The sequence below is a fragment of the Garra rufa genome, chromosome 4, assembly GCF_049309525.1.
Source record: "Garra rufa chromosome 4, GarRuf1.0, whole genome shotgun sequence".
In the NCBI taxonomy this organism is placed as follows: domain Eukaryota; kingdom Metazoa; phylum Chordata; class Actinopteri; order Cypriniformes; family Cyprinidae; genus Garra; species Garra rufa.
In genome coordinates, this window is record NC_133364.1 from 6,984,658 (window position 1) to 7,003,944 (window position 19,287).

General features: G+C 37.9%; 1 protein-coding gene across 1 annotated transcript; it reads left to right on the forward strand.

Annotated features, from left to right (window-relative positions):
• The first annotated feature begins 1,234 nt into the window (after positions 1–1,234).
• Positions 1,235–18,243, forward strand: ntf3 (neurotrophin 3). Its single transcript, XM_073838261.1, has 2 exons — positions 1,235–1,386; positions 14,995–18,243. Exons 1-2 carry the CDS (start codon positions 1,369–1,371, stop codon positions 15,760–15,762), a joined length of 786 nt encoding a protein of 261 aa, XP_073694362.1. The 5' UTR covers positions 1,235–1,368; the 3' UTR covers positions 15,763–18,243.
• Positions 18,244–19,287: the final 1,044 nt, after the last annotated feature.

Here is a 19,287-nt window from a genome sequence, read left to right on the forward strand (position 1 = left end):
AAGGAAGATTTGTCCTGACTAAGACACGTGACAACATTATAACCCTTCATTTTGGCTAAAACATCTCTCTTTTACTCTCAAATTGGATTTTTCACAGCCATCCAAAAAGAGGAAGACACACAAGAATTCACCTGTTACCAGGAAGCTCGCACCAAGTATTAACAGGTAAGATGCATTTTGTGCATTTGTTGTACATTCTTGTATTTACACGGATTGTCCAGTGTGTCTGTTGCTCTACAAAGGTTAACATGGTTTATTGGGTACCTTAAGATATATAGATATATATAATCTTTGGAATGCTTGAAGATCTCAAGATGTCATTCTACACAAACATCTTCAACAAAGAATTAACATTAGAAAAGAGTGGATTATAGAGGATTGATGATTGTTTCCTGTCACACCTGCCCTGCCCATTGTAAAATCACTCGTGTTCTCAATCTACTCTTGTAATTTGCGTATACTATGACAATTTTAACTCATTTTAACGACTGAGTCATGGTAAATGGCCGTGAGCTCAAACTGTGCATTAATTTTCCAACATTTTTCTTCAGTTGGCTGCCATACCTAGTTATTAGGATCTTTTGAATCACTTTTCACAGCAATTCCAGTAGATGAGAAAGTATGCCATTTCTTTAACTTCGACGAAGGTTTTTTATATTGCCAAACACATATGAAGAATTAAATGTATAATAAACTACATAAACTGGTTGTTTTGTCAAATTTCTGTCAAGTAGATCTACATCATCAGTTTATCACAAATAGTCCACAAACCTAAAATGTAGAACAGAATTAAAAATAAACGTTGTTTATTAGAAACTGTGGTTCCATGAAGAACCTTTAACATCCATCTAACCTTTCAAGCGTAAAAATGGGTTCCTTAAAGGTTCCTTGGAGAAACCAAAATGGAATGTAGATCAAGTAAAGTCAATATGAACATAATTTAGTCATTTTAATGCGTTGAATTTACATTTTTGCTTAACTGGTCATTAGTTAATGGAGGCTACAGTAAATGCATGTTAATGTTATCAATGAAATGAAAGTTATTAGACTTACAAATGCATGATTGACTAAGGAGAACAGCATCACTTTGGACTAAGCACAGCAACCCTATAAAAGCCATCTGTCCGTGCTGGATGTGCACAGCAGAGTAGAAGATTATGGTTGTTGCGATAAAGAGAGAGAGAGAGAGAGAGAGAGAGAGAGAGAGAGAGAGAGAGAGCGAAAGAGAGAGAGAGAGGTCTGCGCGCTGTACACGCCAGTAAGACTTTCAGCACGCACCGCGCGCTTTCTATCTGGAAACTTTCAAAGGATTCGTTATAAACTCATCACCTTCATGTCGACACTGCTGAATATTTCCTCACCGATGCTATGGTTACCTTTATTACGGTATGTATCTTTAGAAAGTTTTTTGTTCGAACTGCTTCCATGGAACGTTCGATGGGAATTCGGAGGGCTCTTGGCACGGTTGCGCATTTGCGCTTGTTCTCCGGGACACTTTCTGTGCAATTTACCTTGGAAAAAAGTTCACACAACGAAGATTTGCTCGCAAACAATGCGTTTTCTGGCAAAAACAAGTGCGTAATTTGGAATATTCCTGCGAAATACTAGCGTTAACGTATCTGAGGAACTTTCTGCGCATTTGTGTATTTGGGAGGAATGTGACCTGCTCAGCCTCGGGCTGAATTGAAAACCAGTACGGGCAAATTCACTTCTTCCTTTTCAAAGTGCTCTTCTATTCATGCACAAAACAACAGATTGCCGAGACAACTCTTTTTCTATTCCAAGAGTTTTTAATACGAATTCTTCTAACTATAAATTAACATGTCTAGAGCTGTCTATGTAACTGTAAATGCAATCTTAACTTTGTCTGTCAAGAAATAGAAATATGTTTGAGTGTATAAAAGGCTCAAATGCAAAAATTTGAAAATCTGCTCAACTTTAACAACATGAAAACTTAAATGCAAGACTTAGATGTTGTCTAAACAGTTTGCTCTTGGGTCTTTCCTCGGAGAGCTGGCTGAGATTGGCAGACAATCCCTAAAATAGATAATCCACATAAATCTGTGCTAGAGATGCCAGTGCTGCCGAAACCCTTGAAGTTTTTCAGTGGGTTGAAGTTATTGCTCTTCCTGTTCATCAACTGGAAGTTGCATGCGTATTTTTTTCCCCCACTTGTGTTTTTGATATGCCCGTCTTCGTGTGTTTCTGCTTATGTTTCCCTGCTGTGTGTCGAGGGAAGTCTTGTGCAGACATGCTTCTGAAACAAGCATCTGTCAAATAAAGGATTTGACACGAGGCATCCACTGATGGGGAGGCTAAAGGGTTAATGCAAATAATTTAGATTTACTGGTGAACATGTGTCAAAAGAAATATGGGACTTGACCGCGGTGAACCTTTTGCACTATTTGAGGAGTTTTCTCTAAAGTAAAGTCATTCTAGAGATGAATAAATCACATAAAATCAGATTTTCCTGCTATTTTGATGACTTAGAAAGTATTTCTTTTGAGTGAAAACTGAAGTGTAGGTTTCTTTAGTAAGTGTGTGTGTGTGTGTGTGTGTGTGTGTGTGTGTGAATACACACAACACAATATATAAAAATGAGTAAGATTCCCTTAATCAAATGTTCGACATTTAGCAATTATGTCTATTTGCAGAATACCGGCTTTACTAGGCCTGGTGACGTTGCACACCTTGTACACAATAGGTGTTTTAGTCCACTAGCTAACAGGATAACCAATTCACTTATGTGATTTTCTCAATTATTGCGGCTTTGAAACACTTCCAGGCTCGACAGTAGTTTGGTGGCTCTGAAAACTGTAGTGGTAAATGTTTGGCCAGTTGCAGCGCATCCTTATTTTTCTGGGCAACTATCTGTCACTTTAAAATGGGAACGGCAAAAAAATGTTGGCTGGCCATCAAGGGGTCTCATCAGCTTTATCATGGGTCACTCATACCCAAAGACTGTCTCTTTTTTTGGTCACTATGTTTAAACTGTGGGAAATTCACAGCGGTGACCATATATGGATCGTCTCATTATAGAATACTTTATGTACGCCAAATCATGCAGATAGATAGAGCATGAAATTATACTTTTTATCTTGATAAACGAGTCCTGGCTGTTTTCATATTTTAAAAAGCATGTTATGGTAGCAGGTTACAAAGTCTAAGCTGTCAGTACACTTCACTGACAGACCCATCGTTGAAATGACAGATGGCAGCCAGGCTGAAATACAACATTTATCAAGGCCAGGTTGAAAGAAATGAAGCACTTCTTACTAACTCTTTATTTTCGTACTAACTCTTGACTTTGCACACTATTGATAATTGTAGAGAAAACAAAAGATATGGTTATAGCTAGTGATGATAGTGTTTCCATTCTGTTTTGTCACATTTAGCTTATCAGCACAGCACTGATACTGTGTGACACGGAACACGGAAGCACGGCATGCTGGGTATTCTAATACTTTCATACTTGTGCTTTTACTTGGATTGTTTCGGTTTGCTAAGTGGCTAGAAGAGCAAATGCTACACCAGAATTTGGTTGTGCATTTCAATATGTGGCTATACATATTATCTTGGGAAGTTTTCCTAAGCACCACCTCCATCTTTATTCCAACAAGAGATATTGCTTCAGACAAATCATAAAATGAAACAATACTAGATATTTAAGGACAATTAATAGCAATTTGTGCCAGAAATGTTCAGCACATTTAATATCAACCCAGCTAACAAAAATACGTTCAAACATTCAAAACATTCCATTTTGCAAACATTATCAGAATGTTACTTTTGAATGTTCTCTGAACATTCCGAATATTCTGAACATTCTGAATATCTGAACATTCATTTTTAGAATATTATTAAAGAGCAGATAACTTTTAACAAACATTCTATAAATGATATTGGAACGATACTTTAACAGTGTTCAGTCTTCTGACCTGTTAGCTGTGAATAACGGTGTTTGATATGCTGTGGTTGCTGTCTAAACAGTCTCCATTTTAAAACCACACACTCATCACAAAAATATTATAGATATTGTAGTCAGGAGCTAATTTGTGTGTGTGTTTGATTTGTAACACCATATCAGCTTCTTTGGCTACTTTCATGATGAAAACTATACTTGAGTTATTAAAATTTTAAATAGGAACAAAATAAGACATTTAATACCCAATTTTATTAAAAATATATTTGGACTTGAATGAAAACCTTTCTTGTCTTGTCATTAGTTTGCCTGAGCATGCCCAAAATACTTTAGTTTCTCCAAAAGGCTTCTAACATATGTTCTGGAAGTGCAATGAGTTGACATGCATTAAACATGAAGCCGGGGTAGATGTATCAACCCTGCTGAGTGGCAAGTAGCTACACCTTTTGTAGTTTGTATCCTTGACAAAGTGTTGCTGTCAGCTGCCAAACAGCCGTCTATCGCATTACATCAAAACAACCAACATGATCACGTTACAAAATCCAAGATCTGTTAATTACACTAACTGTTGTGTTTGGCAGGGCCATGTCAAAAGAAGAGCATGTTCTGTGTTTATTTTTCTGTAAAACCCTGACTAATCGCTAATGACTTCCAGACTTCACGCTAATAGTCTGAATTATTTTTTAATAGCACCATGCTTTAATGAAGACACCTGACTTTCATATTCTTGTACTTTTAATTGCATTAAATTCGGAAGTCACATTTTTGTTGGTAGAAAATGAGGTAAAGTTATATTATCCTTCCGTAAAATGCTGCAGAGAAAGTAATTTTGACTTTGACTATAAACGGTGGACTTCAATGTAATTGCTTTATAAGTGCCAAAAACACAAAGGCATTGGCAGTCAAAATTTAATATGCACATTTGTTCGGTTTTATCTTATTCACTTAGACTTATTAGCATGTTAGTAAAAGTAGCATGTAAATACTGTTCACTGGCTGATGTTCAGAACTTACATTTGTATGAACAAAATCTATTAGTTTAAGTTTCTTTTAAATCCCAGCTAACAGGGAACATTCACACAACTTTTATTAATATTTTTTGAAAAGTTATATAATGTTCTCAAAGTAATGTTTATGTCATTTTTATACCTTTATTAATATTTGATATATGTTCTTATTATGTTGAGAGAAAACACTCATAACAATTCTCAGGGATTTCCTTATGATGTTATTTATACTTGATGAATTTTGAGAGAAAACGTTCTAAGAATATTAAAAATAAACATTCAAATAACATTTTGGATAGTGTTTTAGGAACGTTTCAATAATGTTCTAATCTCATCAAGAAAATTTATAATTTTTACAATCTTAAACGTTATAACGTAAAACTAAAAAAAAGTTCAAATACCATTTTATTTTGAGTGAAAAAGTGAGTAGAATTCTGTAAGTAACGTTTTAGGAACCTTTAAATAATGTTCTAATTCCAACAAGAAAACTAGACATTCTTGGAATTCTTAGAAACGTTTCAAAACAATGTTCCAATGTTTTTAAAACCTAACTCTGTCACCTGGGATGCTGTTTATGAGGTCAAGATGAAAACTATAACTATAAAAGTCTTAAAGGTCCCATATTGTCAAAATCGAAATTTCCTGGCTTTTTTCATGATAACTGAGGTCTAGGGGCTATGTAACTACCATATGAGTTTCAAAACAGTCAATCCACAGTAAACTGCACACAGCCTGCTTAAAGTAGCTGTTCATTTTCACGAGCCGCTGTGACTTCCGTAACGATGTGACGTCCGATCTACTCAAGTCACCGCCCCGAGCGCCAACCACCGTCCCACCCTCCTTTTGTCAAACCCAGACAACAACGCATCCATTCCAATATTGAGCAACAACAACACGAAAACAAGTGAAGAAAACCCTGTTCAGTCGATAGATGTCAAGCTACGATCATTACACAGGCTTCAGAACAACGTGAATATAAGAGACCAGTGGCACGTCAACTTCAGCCTCTTTCACACAGCCATTCCGGTAAATACACGGATAATGTGTCCCACGATTTGTTCCGGAATTGTTTAATTTGGTTCATTCACAGTTGTTTTCCGGAATCTGTGCGTGCTTTACACACAAACCATAAAGACATGTGACGTTTGGATGTGAGATGTAATGCGACGCGTACGTTTCACGAAACTGAAACTAACCTGAACAAACTGTGCTTCAGCGCTGATAGTGAGGAGCTGGCTCTGCCCGATCGCCGCTTCATTCCACTTTGCACGTATTTTTTTGTCGTGAAGAGTCGCAGGGTAACGTGCATCATCACTATAACACTGCCTTTATGGCTCTGGCTTTTGTTCACACAGCGCTCGTTCCCGTAATTTTCCAGAATCAGTGCGCATTGTGAAAGGGGCTTTACTGAAGCAACAGTTATGTAGCTTACTGCATTCGGTGTTTGAAAAAGAAAAAACATTAATGATCATTCTGAAATATCCTGTTGAGTATCAGCAGGCTAGGCTCTCTCTATTGCTCTCTATTACCTGTGATTGGCCTGGCTGTGCGTCACTCAGAAACCAACAGTCCAATCAGAAGCGAGGCTCATGAATATTAATTAGATGGGCCAAAATCGACCTGTTTTTGACAGAGCTCCTAAAAAGGAGCTGTAAAAATATATTGAGATGGATTTTGGCACTTATACCGCAAATATATATTCTTAAGGACATCAACAACTAAAATAAACCTCCAGAAATGTGTACAATATGGGACCTTTAAATCCTAAGGAATTTAGCCCTTTACTGGCATTGCAATTGTTGTAATAGTGCCAAAAATGAAGGCATTTGCCGCCAAAATTTGACATATTTTTCAATTTTGTCATATTAACTTACACTTGAAACAGAATATACCATTCAGTGCGCTGGCCGATAATCAGAACTTACCAAAAACACATGCCGACTGAATAAAGTGTGTTGAAGGGAGGTGTTGACACAAGCTGCCAAACAGCTGCAATGCGTCCCCTACACTGAACGCCCAGCGAACAACTCCGTCACGAGGCACTGAAATCATGACATTCTAAGCTAGCCTGCTTCACAAGAATGCTACATGTGAACTGGAGTTAACTAATGCATGTGTACGTACTTTGTGCTGACAGTTTACACAGCTTGTCTAGCTCTTGGTATTGAAAGTCTTCAAAATCCCTCAAGAAATACCTACCAATAAATCATAACAGCTGAAATGTTTGTTATCTGAACGTAATAGGTGAAGTCAGCGTGCATCTGCGTATGCTTGCTTGATTGTAATGAATGCCACCACTTGATGGGTTTTCAAACACCGCAGCTCGCGTCTTACATCTCAAAACCATTCAGAAGATGAATCCAGATGGAAGTTAATGCAGGGTGCTGGTCAGGGATGGAGAGTATCCAGACAGGGGGTCTATCTTCTGCTCTTTTAGGGGAACATCTGGAGGCAATTGGACAGCATTAAGGTTTAGGCGCTCTTCTTTGAAAATCCTTGGTGGATTTCTTCTGCTGGCATGCTGCCTCCTGAGCCATCCTGAGTCCATCAACTTGGGTAGTTCTTCTGAAACGCACGAGAAATATGTACGGTCAAAGTGTCATGTCCTGTTGATAGATACCAGAAGATAGCATGCCATTTTGCATGATGCTTTCAGCTTTGCTGACAGACAGTTGTGTGCATTGAGAACAGCCACTTTTAAGTGGCTTTGACCTTTTTTATATTGTATTCTCCGCCTCATTGTACTATTTTTGTTTCTCCGGCAGCATGCATGCACATGTTTCAATCTCAAACAATAGCTAAACAGTTCATAATGCGTCTGAATGGAAAACTCTTTGATTCAGTATCTTCCCAAAGCTTAAACCCTACTCCATGTGACTGAAGTACACAAAGTATATCAGTATCTGTTAGCTCGATTGATTGTCCCTGCTATTCAGTAGAGAGACAAATGGCACTCCTCTCAAGATTTCAAACCTAGTCTGACAGAAAATAACCAGAAGAATGGGAAACTGGCTGTAGATTGTCAATTTAGCATGTGTATAATTATTTATTTGGCTGTCTAAGTGGATACACCAGAAAAGAAACACCTCTTTGGTGTAAATATGTCAATGTAAACTGGCCATTGAGTGGATTAGTCAATGAATGCTAAATCAGTCAAGTGCATGTGGACCGTGCAACTCCAATATCTGTGTTATCTAAGCGTGCCGGGCTGAACGGTGTGTTAAATGGTGCATTGGTTGGTGTGAAGGCTGTTGCTAATCTCAGGCCAATCCTTTAGGAGTTAAAAGCTCAAGGAGTTGTAAGCCTCCTTGGCCAGTCTTAGATGATGTGCGTAGGTGGTGAAGAAGCACCAATGTCGAGGCCACTGACACAGTGCTGTGAGAGATTAACACCTGTCATACATGAACATGCTATTCTGTAGGTTTGAACTTCAAGTGTAGTTGAAAAAAAATATGAAATATGCATGCAATTGATTTTTATTCGTTATATACCACAGCTGGTGCGGAAAGGAAAAACAGATTTGCTGTGGATACTGCATAGTCAAACTAACAAAGGACATTTTTATTCAGACCTCATGAACTTTTGGTTGGCGTTTCTAAAATTAAGGAAACCACAAGTGTTTATGAGGATTAATCCTGAGGCAAATGGAGAGCTGTGCATTGAGTGGCCTAAACCAGTTAAAGGAGATCAAGGACCAGATTTTAACGCCTAATGCTGCCGTGTCCTGAAATAAGAGTTCACTGAGGATGCTGTTTTATGCTTTTTAATATTATGTCATTGTAAAATATTGGCTTGATAGCCAAAACCTTTTCCAATCAAAAGTGAAAAGGCTACCAGTATAGCTTTTCTGCACTGATATCACAAGACTCAGGTTATATAAAAAGTAATTCCTTTTCGTACAGATCAAACTGATTGCAGAGGACAGTGTGTGCGAGAGTCACTTGTGTGTAAATGAATGGAATTCCTTGATGCAGTTTCTGAGGTAATTTACTTCTGAGGCAACAGACTTGTGAGCTCCTAAACAACGCTCACTTGTGTTTTGGGATGAAACACAAAGCATTTAGTCAAAGAAAGTGTTGGGTTGTTATCTATCGCCTTCACTGAATCAATTTTGGCTGAGAAGGAGCAGTACCCGAGTAAAAAGGACCCAGGGTGATTTAAAAACAATATCCTTCTGATCTGCTGAAGATCAGTCCACTCCTAGAGCAATTTCTGAATCTGTCACAACCCAACATACATGTGATAACCTTAAATATGCTATATTTGTTGTTTGTTGCATAATTTTTTAGAGCCCAGAGTCATGTAGATGTGACGTACGTGCTGCTTAAATAGCTTCTGCACTGCACAACAATTAAATCTTAGCAAGAATGGAAAACAGTTGAATGGTTGAGCTTGTGCCGTAGCTAATTATTATGATTTTTGTGTTTTGAACTTTAAAAGTCTCATCTTGTCTTGGAAGTGCGCAGACAGCTTTTTCCTTCTCCGACCTAGTTTAAATGGATTAGAGCGTCAACAAATTTGGGCATTCCTAAGAAAGCAACCTAGAGTCTATTAACTACCCTATCAGCTGACTAGGCCAATCACATGAACAGTGTCATTCCAGGCACTTAAAACAGTCTAGTGTGGTTTGGCTAGGAGGTTGGGAGTGGAACTGCCACCAGGGGAAATGGTCGAAATCATTCACCACTTAGAATCATCCCCTGCTTTCATGCCATGCTCAATTTGGGTCAGACTTAAGATTTTGTGTAGGGAGTCATTTATCCCGCTGGTCGGCCTGTAGCAGACAGCGTTTTTAACCAAGAATGTTACCAAATGCAAAAATTGAATAGCTTAGCCTACATTTTGTTTTGAGCATGAACTGCATTGAGGCCTCTTGATTTATTTAAATTTTTACTTTAATTGTATTAAGAGATTTAGTGAGTCCCACAGTGAGTTTGGGCACTTTAGTGAGTCTGACTTTTGCTTTGTTATTTCATCTGTTTATAAATGAACAATGTTGAAACCCCCCTTTAAATACCCTTTGGAACTTTGTAACAATATAAATATTATTTTAACAGAAAATTATGTTATTGTGCATTAATCATAACCATATGTCCAACAAAATGACTTACTGTAGACAACAGCCTGAAATATGTTGACATATTACTTAATTTTTTATGAAAAATTGAATTAAACATTATATATAAACATCTTTCTCTGTTTTTAATTGTATTTTAAAGGAAAATATTGTATTTATGTATATAAAGCACCATTAACCAGTCTGAAAGTCTTCTGAAGTATTCTATTACTCACAATATGAGTAACATGATATTTAATATTTATTTTTATTAACAAATTTAATTTGAGAACTTTCTATCTGCTGCAGCTCCTAATTCTCTTTCTCATGAGTATAAATGGGGATTGGGGTATTTGTTTTTGTTAACAGCTTCAGTTTTGGTATGTTCTTCACACATTGCTTATGTAAGACATCAGAAGACTTGAAATATAATATGCAAGACATAAGTTCTTCTTCTTTGCTGATTTTATTGACTTTATGTTTTTTTTTTTTTTTTTTGTAGCCATCGTTGTATGCTGTAAACAGCTGCAACAAGATTCTTTAAAATTCTCCTTTTTTGTTTCACTGGAAAGAAAAGCAGCATGAATTTGTAGTAGTGAAATAACTAAAGCCGAATGCCTCATGTACAGCTAGCGTGCAGATTTACATTGAATGAAAGTGTGAACAGTTCCATATATGTACTTTTTAGATAGAAATGGTAAAGCATAGCTTTGGTCAGTGTCTCAGGCTTTTCTGCATTCATATTCCCCTCTTACCAAACCTCTTTTTTTTGGCACCTTCCCGAAGACAAACGTTTAAGCTGCTGTTCATCCAGGAAGAGACATAAATGCACATCTGTGCTCCTGTGAGACGTGAACTTCCTGCATATATGCAACATGACAGAATGACAGAGCAAGGCACATAAAGAAATATGGCAGCTTCTTGCTATATAACGCAAGTTTAGGAGGAAAGGCCCTCTGCACGGATCAAACCCTAAACTCTTGTTAGTTTAGCGAGGGATCGCATTAGCTGTGCTTCCTAGAAGGTCTCCGACAATGTTTGCAGCACATGAAGAAACACAGATAAGCATTTGAGAGCAGTTAAGAGGATGTGAAGGATTATCTATTCAAACATGGGCGAAACAGATTCAAGTGCATGTGCTTCTATAGCATCATTTGTTGTGCTATAAATTACGCTTCGAGAGAAACAAGCTGACTTTAACATGACCGAGTTGCTCATTATAGGCAATTTTTGCAGCTTAATGAAGAAGAGCCCTTTTAAAAGCTTACTAGACGTATACAAACATAGCCGAGCATTTGATCGCACTTAAGAGGATGAAAAAGATTATCTGTTCAACCCTGGTCTGGAGCTCCAAGTAAATTTCCACCCCGTGTTCACCTGAATGAGCCCAAATGGGGAGAGTAATTGACGTTCATTCCAGTATCTTGTGCTTTTGTTCACTCTCCCCAGAGGCTACGCATTTTATGGGGTATGAGACACAATTGGTATCGACAAAGACAAAGCATTTCGAATCAGTGTGTTGCTGTTCTTAATTAAAGTGCACATGGGAATGTTGCACAATTTGAATTAGTTCACTGCAAATGCATATAAACATTACAACAAAATCGTAATCAATACATATACATTCTCACAAGCTGTCTAGGATAGTCACGTAACTCTTGCTTCAGTACAAGCACAGCAAATTTTTGGTTTCAGGCAACAGTTGAACATTTGCATGCTTTTTAAAACTCGATGGTGCTGCTCATGTGGTGGTCAAAAATGACTGAATTGTATTTATTTTTATTTATTGTTTTACTATTTTATTTTTAAATAAAATAAATACTAGGATTTTGTTTGATAATGTTTTTAATATTTAGTATTTTAGCGGATTTGTTTGTATTAAATTGTATTTGTGGAATTGTTATAAAAGAGTGATGAAAAATAATGATGAAAAATGCTAAATACTAATTTTAAATTATATATATATATATATATATATATATATATATATATATATATATATATATATGCATTCCATCAATTTGAGGTTGATATTGATTTTGATATGATTTTTTTTGGGGGGGCGGACAACTGAATGTTTTCACGATGAAATCTGCTTTCTTTGCTTTGCTTTTTTCCAGGACCATGTAAGCTTTTTGAATCATAATTTTTTCACATAGCAAGTCACAAACCTTGTTTCACTATGATTACCATGTTTTTTTGAGGGTTAATTTAAAAGAAAAAACTCTCCTGAAGTCACAGGCCTGTCTACATTTTTAAGAGGCTTTTATGGTAAAATAAAGTGTATTTTATGTTGAGCAAATACTCATAAAACATTTAATTGCAGGGTTTTGTATTCTTTGGCCTTAGTTTGATTCTTAACATATTTACTGCTGAGAATTTAGTGAAAATTTGATCCCTTTGTGTCTTGTTAAATGTCCTGAAAATGTACAGTAAATTCAATTTGGTTTATCAAATTTAACTTATTAGCACATTTTGGAATTAAGCTGAATGCCTTGCTAAATACTTTACTACAGATTATATATAATTACTCAGTCACAACTTGTGGTTGTTGTGAACTCAGCAACTGCACAGGCAGAAAAATGAATCTGTAAAGGCAATAAAACCGAGTCATTTTCTACGCCACTGCCTGTAAGGTGACTTTGTCATGCCGTCCCTCTTTTGAAGCGCCGACGTGTAATTGCAGGCATCACCCCTGCCAAAAAGCGAAATTAGCGATGCTTATAGACCGATAATGAGGACGGAGTGATTAACAGTCTCCTCTGAGTGATTCACACTCCCTCACACTAAGATTTCAATCTACCAAACAACAAAGGTCAGTGTTGAAAGTATACGCAAACAATTGGCTGCAAACTTGTGACATCAATGACGAATTAGATAATTTTCCGTAAAATCCAGATGAACTACGCTGAACTCTGAAAGATCAAACATTCCTACAGAACAACAAGAGGTCTTTTGTATACGTTTTCGTCACCAAAGTCTAATTTAAAACCAATCGTTTATGTAACAACCCAAGCATCCCATGACATTATCGCCCACCATGCCAAGACCTCCCAAACCCTGCAGTTCTTCGAAGGCTAGACATGTGGTTCTGAAAAGATATAGATGCACCCGGGGCAGCGTAAAGATCAGGAAGGACACTGGATATTTATTTTCATCAGACACTGATGCCAATTGGTCTTTTGATGTAGCAGCTGTAACCCTTGACTGTCTGCAACACGTTTGTCTTTGTGCTTCAGTGTCATCATTAGTCTGCAGTTCCTGCACTTTGCACTGGAGCCTGTAGTTTAGTATCACTTACGATTTGACCGTTCCGAGTTTGATGCTAAGATGTTTTGCAGCGGCCGCCGTGGCTCGCATTCTCTCGTTAAATCAATTTGATTTCAGGTGATCCCAGAATGCACAATGGAGATGTTGAGCTGAAAGTAAACCTGAAAGCAACAAGTCATTGTCTGGTTATTTAGGTAAAACTGAGGAATGATGCTTTTACTGATGCTTAGCTTTATAAATGAGTTAAGAGAATCAGTAGCCTTGTCATACCAGGGAAGTGACGCATTTGATAATTGCCAAGTGCCGCTTGCATGCTGTTGAAAAGAAAATTGAAAGGCTGTTAACTGTAATTGTTAGTATTAAAATAACCACACAAGCTTATGGTGGGACACAACTCTTACCTTATTTAGCATAAGAATCTGCACTAAATATCACAGATGGCTCCCAGAGGACTGACCTTTTTACTTGATGCAACATGAAAAAGGCAATAGTGTGTTAAAGGAATACAGTAGTTCACCCAAAATTTAAAAATGCCTTTTTTTGTGAGACAACAAAAAAAGTTGTAACCTGTAATTGTTATCTTAACGAGCGATTTTTACCTTATTTAACCCAACAAATGTAGTTTAGTTTTGTTGGTATAAATTAATATATTTAGGTTGATTCATTGATATTAAATATTGTTTTTGACTTGAACAAAACCAGGTAATTCAGATGTTACCATTTTTAAGTGACCATTTTTTAGTGCAACGTGGTCCTATAAGCATTAAGTAATATTAACTAACAATGAGCAATACATTTGTTAGAGCATTTAATAATCTTTGTTAATACATTTTTTAGCTCATGTCCATTAAATAGTATTAACAGACACTGATAAACTACAACTAAATATATTGTCAAAACTTAAATTTTCATTAAAGCTGCTTTGCAATGATTTGTATTGAGAAAAGGGCTATACAAATTGAATTGAATGTTGAAATTACCATTAATTAGGATTAATACATTAATTAGAAGTATTTTTCATTGTTAGATCGTGTTAACTAATGTACTGTAGTTAACTAATTAAAGCTTATTGTAAACTGTTACTGGAGAAATCGAGGAATGTATGCTTTTACAATTAAGTCCTTCAAAAAGTTGCAAAAGAACTGTTAAGTTCCATAAGTGTCTTATAAAAGTTGACTTGTACGCCGTATTTTTTAAGTGGTTCTTGAAAAGCTCTAGTTCCTATTAATAATAATTGCATGGAAAATAAAACGAGTACAGAAATAAAAGTTATATGGGTGAATAAGTGATTCTTTTCATTTTTAGTTGAGCTTGAATCCAGTTTAAATAACCTCTAATGTTTTACACCATTGTGATATGGTGCACGCTCCATTGCTTTAACAGACTCTGCCTATACACAGTTTTGCACTTTGTGGTTTCTGTTTCATGCTATTGCGTTTAGTCATGAAACGGAATGTATACCGTGCCAAATGGATGCGCCAGGCGCTCAAATAAATATGCCAAAAAGGGAGGCCATCCAAACATGTTTGTGTGCATGTCACTGCAGGCCATCTATTACCGCACACCCATTAGCTGTGTGCCTAGATGCCATGCAGATGCGCTGGAGAAGTGCCACTACATGTTAACATGCAACAGTGAGCTTCATGAGAATTCAGTGCTGTCGCAGAGCCAAAACTAACAAAAGTCGATTGTTTTTGTTTGCTACCGTACTTATGAAACCGTCTTCTGTTTCTCCACAGATCTTACAGGTGAATCTAGTGATGTCCATCTTGCTGTACGTGATGTTCCTCGCGTACCTCTATGGTATCTCAGCCTCTACGATGGACAAGCAGCGGCCCACGCAGGACCCCATCAACACGCTCATCATAAAGCTCCTGCAGGCCGACATCAGCCGCAGCCGACAGAAGCAGGATGACGCACTTCCTTCCTCCACCTTAAACACGCCGGCAGTGACCGACTATAAGGAGAAAGTCAGTGATTTGCCAGTGACGGACATCTCGGCGGAGCTTCTGCGTCAGCACAAACGTTACAACTCGCCTCGTGTGCTCCTCAGCGACCGACCTCCACTGCAGCCACCACCGCTCTACCTCATGAACGACTTCGTCAGCAACCAGGATGGCAGCGGCACCAACAAGACGCGGCAGAAGCGCAACACAGAGCACAAGAGCTACAGGGGCGAGTTTTCGGTGTGCGACAGCATCAGCCAGTGGGTTACGAACAGGAAAACGGCTGTGGACGTTCATGGACGAGTGGTCACGATTTTGGATACCTTTAATTCGGGACGAACAAATATCAATCAGTACTTTTACGAGACGGAATGTGACACCGGCAAGTCCCAAAAGGGCAGCTGTCGAGGTATTGACGGGAAGCACTGGAACTCTCAGTGCAAAACCTCACAGACTTTCGTGCGTGCTCTCACTCAATATGAAACATCAGTGGGATGGCGCTGGATACGGATAAACACCTCGTGCGTCTGCGCGCTCTCACGCAAACATCGCAGGACGTGAAAAACACTGCAGCCACTGTCTTTCTTATGTTCCCTGGGGGGGCTGTAAATATATAAATTATTATTTAAGTTATATGGAATGCATATAGTTTATACATGTCTATGTATAATGTATAAATATACTTGTAATTTATTTAAGTTGTTTGCAAAAGAAAATCTTAAAAAAAAAAGACTTACGCTAACATGCAATGCCACTAAGCTACAGGAGCATTGCATGCTGAATTGTGCCTTGCTCACGTATCAGAGTCAGAGGACACGTCACTCCACTAGACCTGGACCTTGGGAACAGTTGCAATGGAAAACACAGATCACTCAATATCATATTAACTTCAGTATTGTTCATGAAAACCAGTTTTTCAACTGAAACAGGCTGCCAGTATATCCTCTTCGTGTCTGGGAAAAAAAATCACAGTTGGGATGTTGTCGTATTTTGTATGGAAATGTGTAAACATACAGTATATGTGTATCGAAACTGCATGAAATACCTAAGAAATATATATTTTTCTAAGCACTCCTATTAGTGGTTTATAGACACAGAGACTTGTGCAGAGTCAATCCTAGCAGAACATACGGACCAAAAAGTGACGGTTTAGTGTTCCACAAATTCAATCTGGGCAGTATTTTGATTCTAGACGGCCTTCTGAAAGTGTTTATGCTGTTTTTAACATCATTATAGAAAGCGCATTCTGACATAAAGTGGGGACGAAAGCATCCAAGTATTAACTTTTAAGGATCGAATGATATTGTATAGCTCAGTAGCCCTGAAGAAGCTCCTCAGCAAATGGAGGAGCAAAGACTCCTCCCATTAACCACGCCCTTCACTAAAGCCCCACCCACCCACCAGAAATAAGCTTACTGCACATTTAGCCTCTTTTCGATCACCTGCTATGATCAGTAGCGACTTGACCACCTTAAAGAGCGAAGCCAGCACGCATAAGAGCAGCACGTAAACAAAATGGAGCGTTGCTAATGACACTGTAGTCTTACACAGGGGTAAAGCTGCCTTAAGACGATGTACATACGTGCAGAGCTGGGATTTGAACACGTAATCTCCCCCTTAAGAGGGTTTCCCTCTTGTCAGACTCATCTTAGGAGATAAGCATTTCGCCGGTGCGCTGCGGCTAAAAAAAGGCCTGCTGTGTTTTCCCGCTGTACATTTATATAAAGAGACTCGCTCAGTCGGTAGTCATGAGACACTAAGGTTCAGTAAGGTTTGCAATATGCAATGACTTTGTGTCAGCCCCTTTAACAAATGAACATGTTTTGTAGTCCTGCACAAAAAATATAATATACCCAAGGCAACACGTTTCTCAGCAAAGCATATCAGACGGTCATTTGAAGAGCATTTTAAAAGGCCAGGCAGCTGCGGCTCAGCTTTTGTTCGGGCTTATCTTTGTGACGCATGACCCAGGTCACCTCTGACTGGACTAAACAGAGCCCACAGGAATCCAAAATTTATCACCTACATATCATATTTGCTTCTGTACTAGCATTTAAAATCAGCAGGATAAGCCAGGATGAGGTCCAAACCCATTACTATATGGTGAAGTGCCAAGACTTCGTCCTCCAAGGTCCGAACATAAAGCTTTATTAGCATGAAATCGTATTTTAATGTGGCTATAAAAAGATCAGTATAAAAAAATGCTTTATTGCTTTTTAATGCTTCACGGGTTGTTGGAAAAAGGCACTTTTAAACAAGCAAAAGTTTTCGCTTTTTAGTGGCTGATGATACTTGGATGTGAGGCTCAGATTCGAAACAGAACCGCAGACCACCAAGGATACAACACACCTTTTTCTATCTCTGATTACGTCCCACTTCAGTATGGCCCTCTGTGGAAAAACAGGATAAACACAGGAACTCCATTTTCCAAGGATGCTGCTGGGAATCGGCCCACACAGTTGTCTAAATGCATTGCCTTTCCTGTAACACACATTATTACACTGGAACATGAGGATCCCTAAATGATTTTGACTTCTTGGATGACATTGGCTGAAACATTCCCATGTATTTTACGCTGTCTTGAAAAGACCTGCTGGTGTCATGCATACTGTGTAGGATTCTTGCTGCTTTAAACCATTACAACCGACCTTATAATGGACCAATGGCCATTGCTGAAACCCAAGGACAACGACTCTTTTATGCTGAAATAAAACTGTGCCAAAACACACCAAACTCTATTTAAGGACTACATGCTTCTTAATAATATTCAGACATGAAAATGATCTCCGGTATGTCAAAAAATTAAGAAAATTGCAAGACAAATCCCTATTTTAGTAAAGAAAGACTCGTTTGCTTGATGGTCGTTGTTTAGTGAAGTAGTTTGTTTTGGCTGTACCCATAACCCACTGTTTGTATTTTTTTTTTTTAAGAGAGACTTTTTTCCATAATGGCAATGTTTCTTGAAATTTCTTTTCGTGCTGATACTTGAAGGAGCGTTGTTTATCTGGCCTACAACATCCTCCTCTTTTCGCTGCAAGGGCAGTCTGTGTGAGATTTGTCTGAATAAAGTTTTTTTTTTAATCTTCCTGCTGATTACGTCCTTTTGGGAATCCATGTGAATATGGTCATCTGTAGGGTTTCATATCGCTCTTTGTATGTTAAACATTTCAATCACAGATTACCAGAAAAAAACCCAATAACCTTTCCCAACCCTGAATCATGAGATGATCAGTGTGTGTTTCTAATCAAACATTGATGGTCTCTTCAGAACCCGAGGAACCATGGGAAGGCACATAGGACTAAACAACCTTCAGTGACCTATAAATACATTCGTTTGCCAGAGCCCACAGGAAGAAAATAGCTCTGGGCGATGGTTAATTAGCATATAATCCTCTTGCGGTGTGTTCTTAAGAGCAAAGCCTGAGACGAAGTGATCTTGAACAATCACTGCTGAAGAAGAGTTAAATGAGGTGAAAGGACAAGCAAATGAGGCTAACAAATGCTAGCGGTTTGTTTACATGTCCGTATCAGAGCAGTCAATATTGTGAAAATAACAGTGATTATAGGATACAGTGACCTTATTTGACCATTTAAACAAGGCTTTCTTTTTATTCACTGCATGCATTAGGTAACAAAGCAAGGGACACATGAGCTCAAATAAAACAGGCAATTCAATTTTCTGAGGCATTTTTGCAATGGCCTTCTGGTGATTTTTAGTGGATGTTTAAAGTCATTTCTCCTCCAAATCACACAGATGTAGTTCATCATGTTAATTATGAATATTGCAAAGACATGAAGTGTCAATCATTTTTGTCTTTTTAAAAAAATCTACTACATTTTGTGAGGATTTTGGTTTGATATGTTAAAGCGCAATGACATTTGTTCTTAAGTGTGGCTTAAAGGCACAATTCACACAAATATCATACAGTTCTGTTATTATTTACTCACCCTTATGTTGTTCCAAACCTGGATGACTGAGTTTCTATGACTTGACTTGCTCATTTGGGGTTTAAAAGTCAATTAATATTCAGTATCAACTGCACTGACACTATCAGGTGAGAACAAAATGAATCAAACTAAATCAAG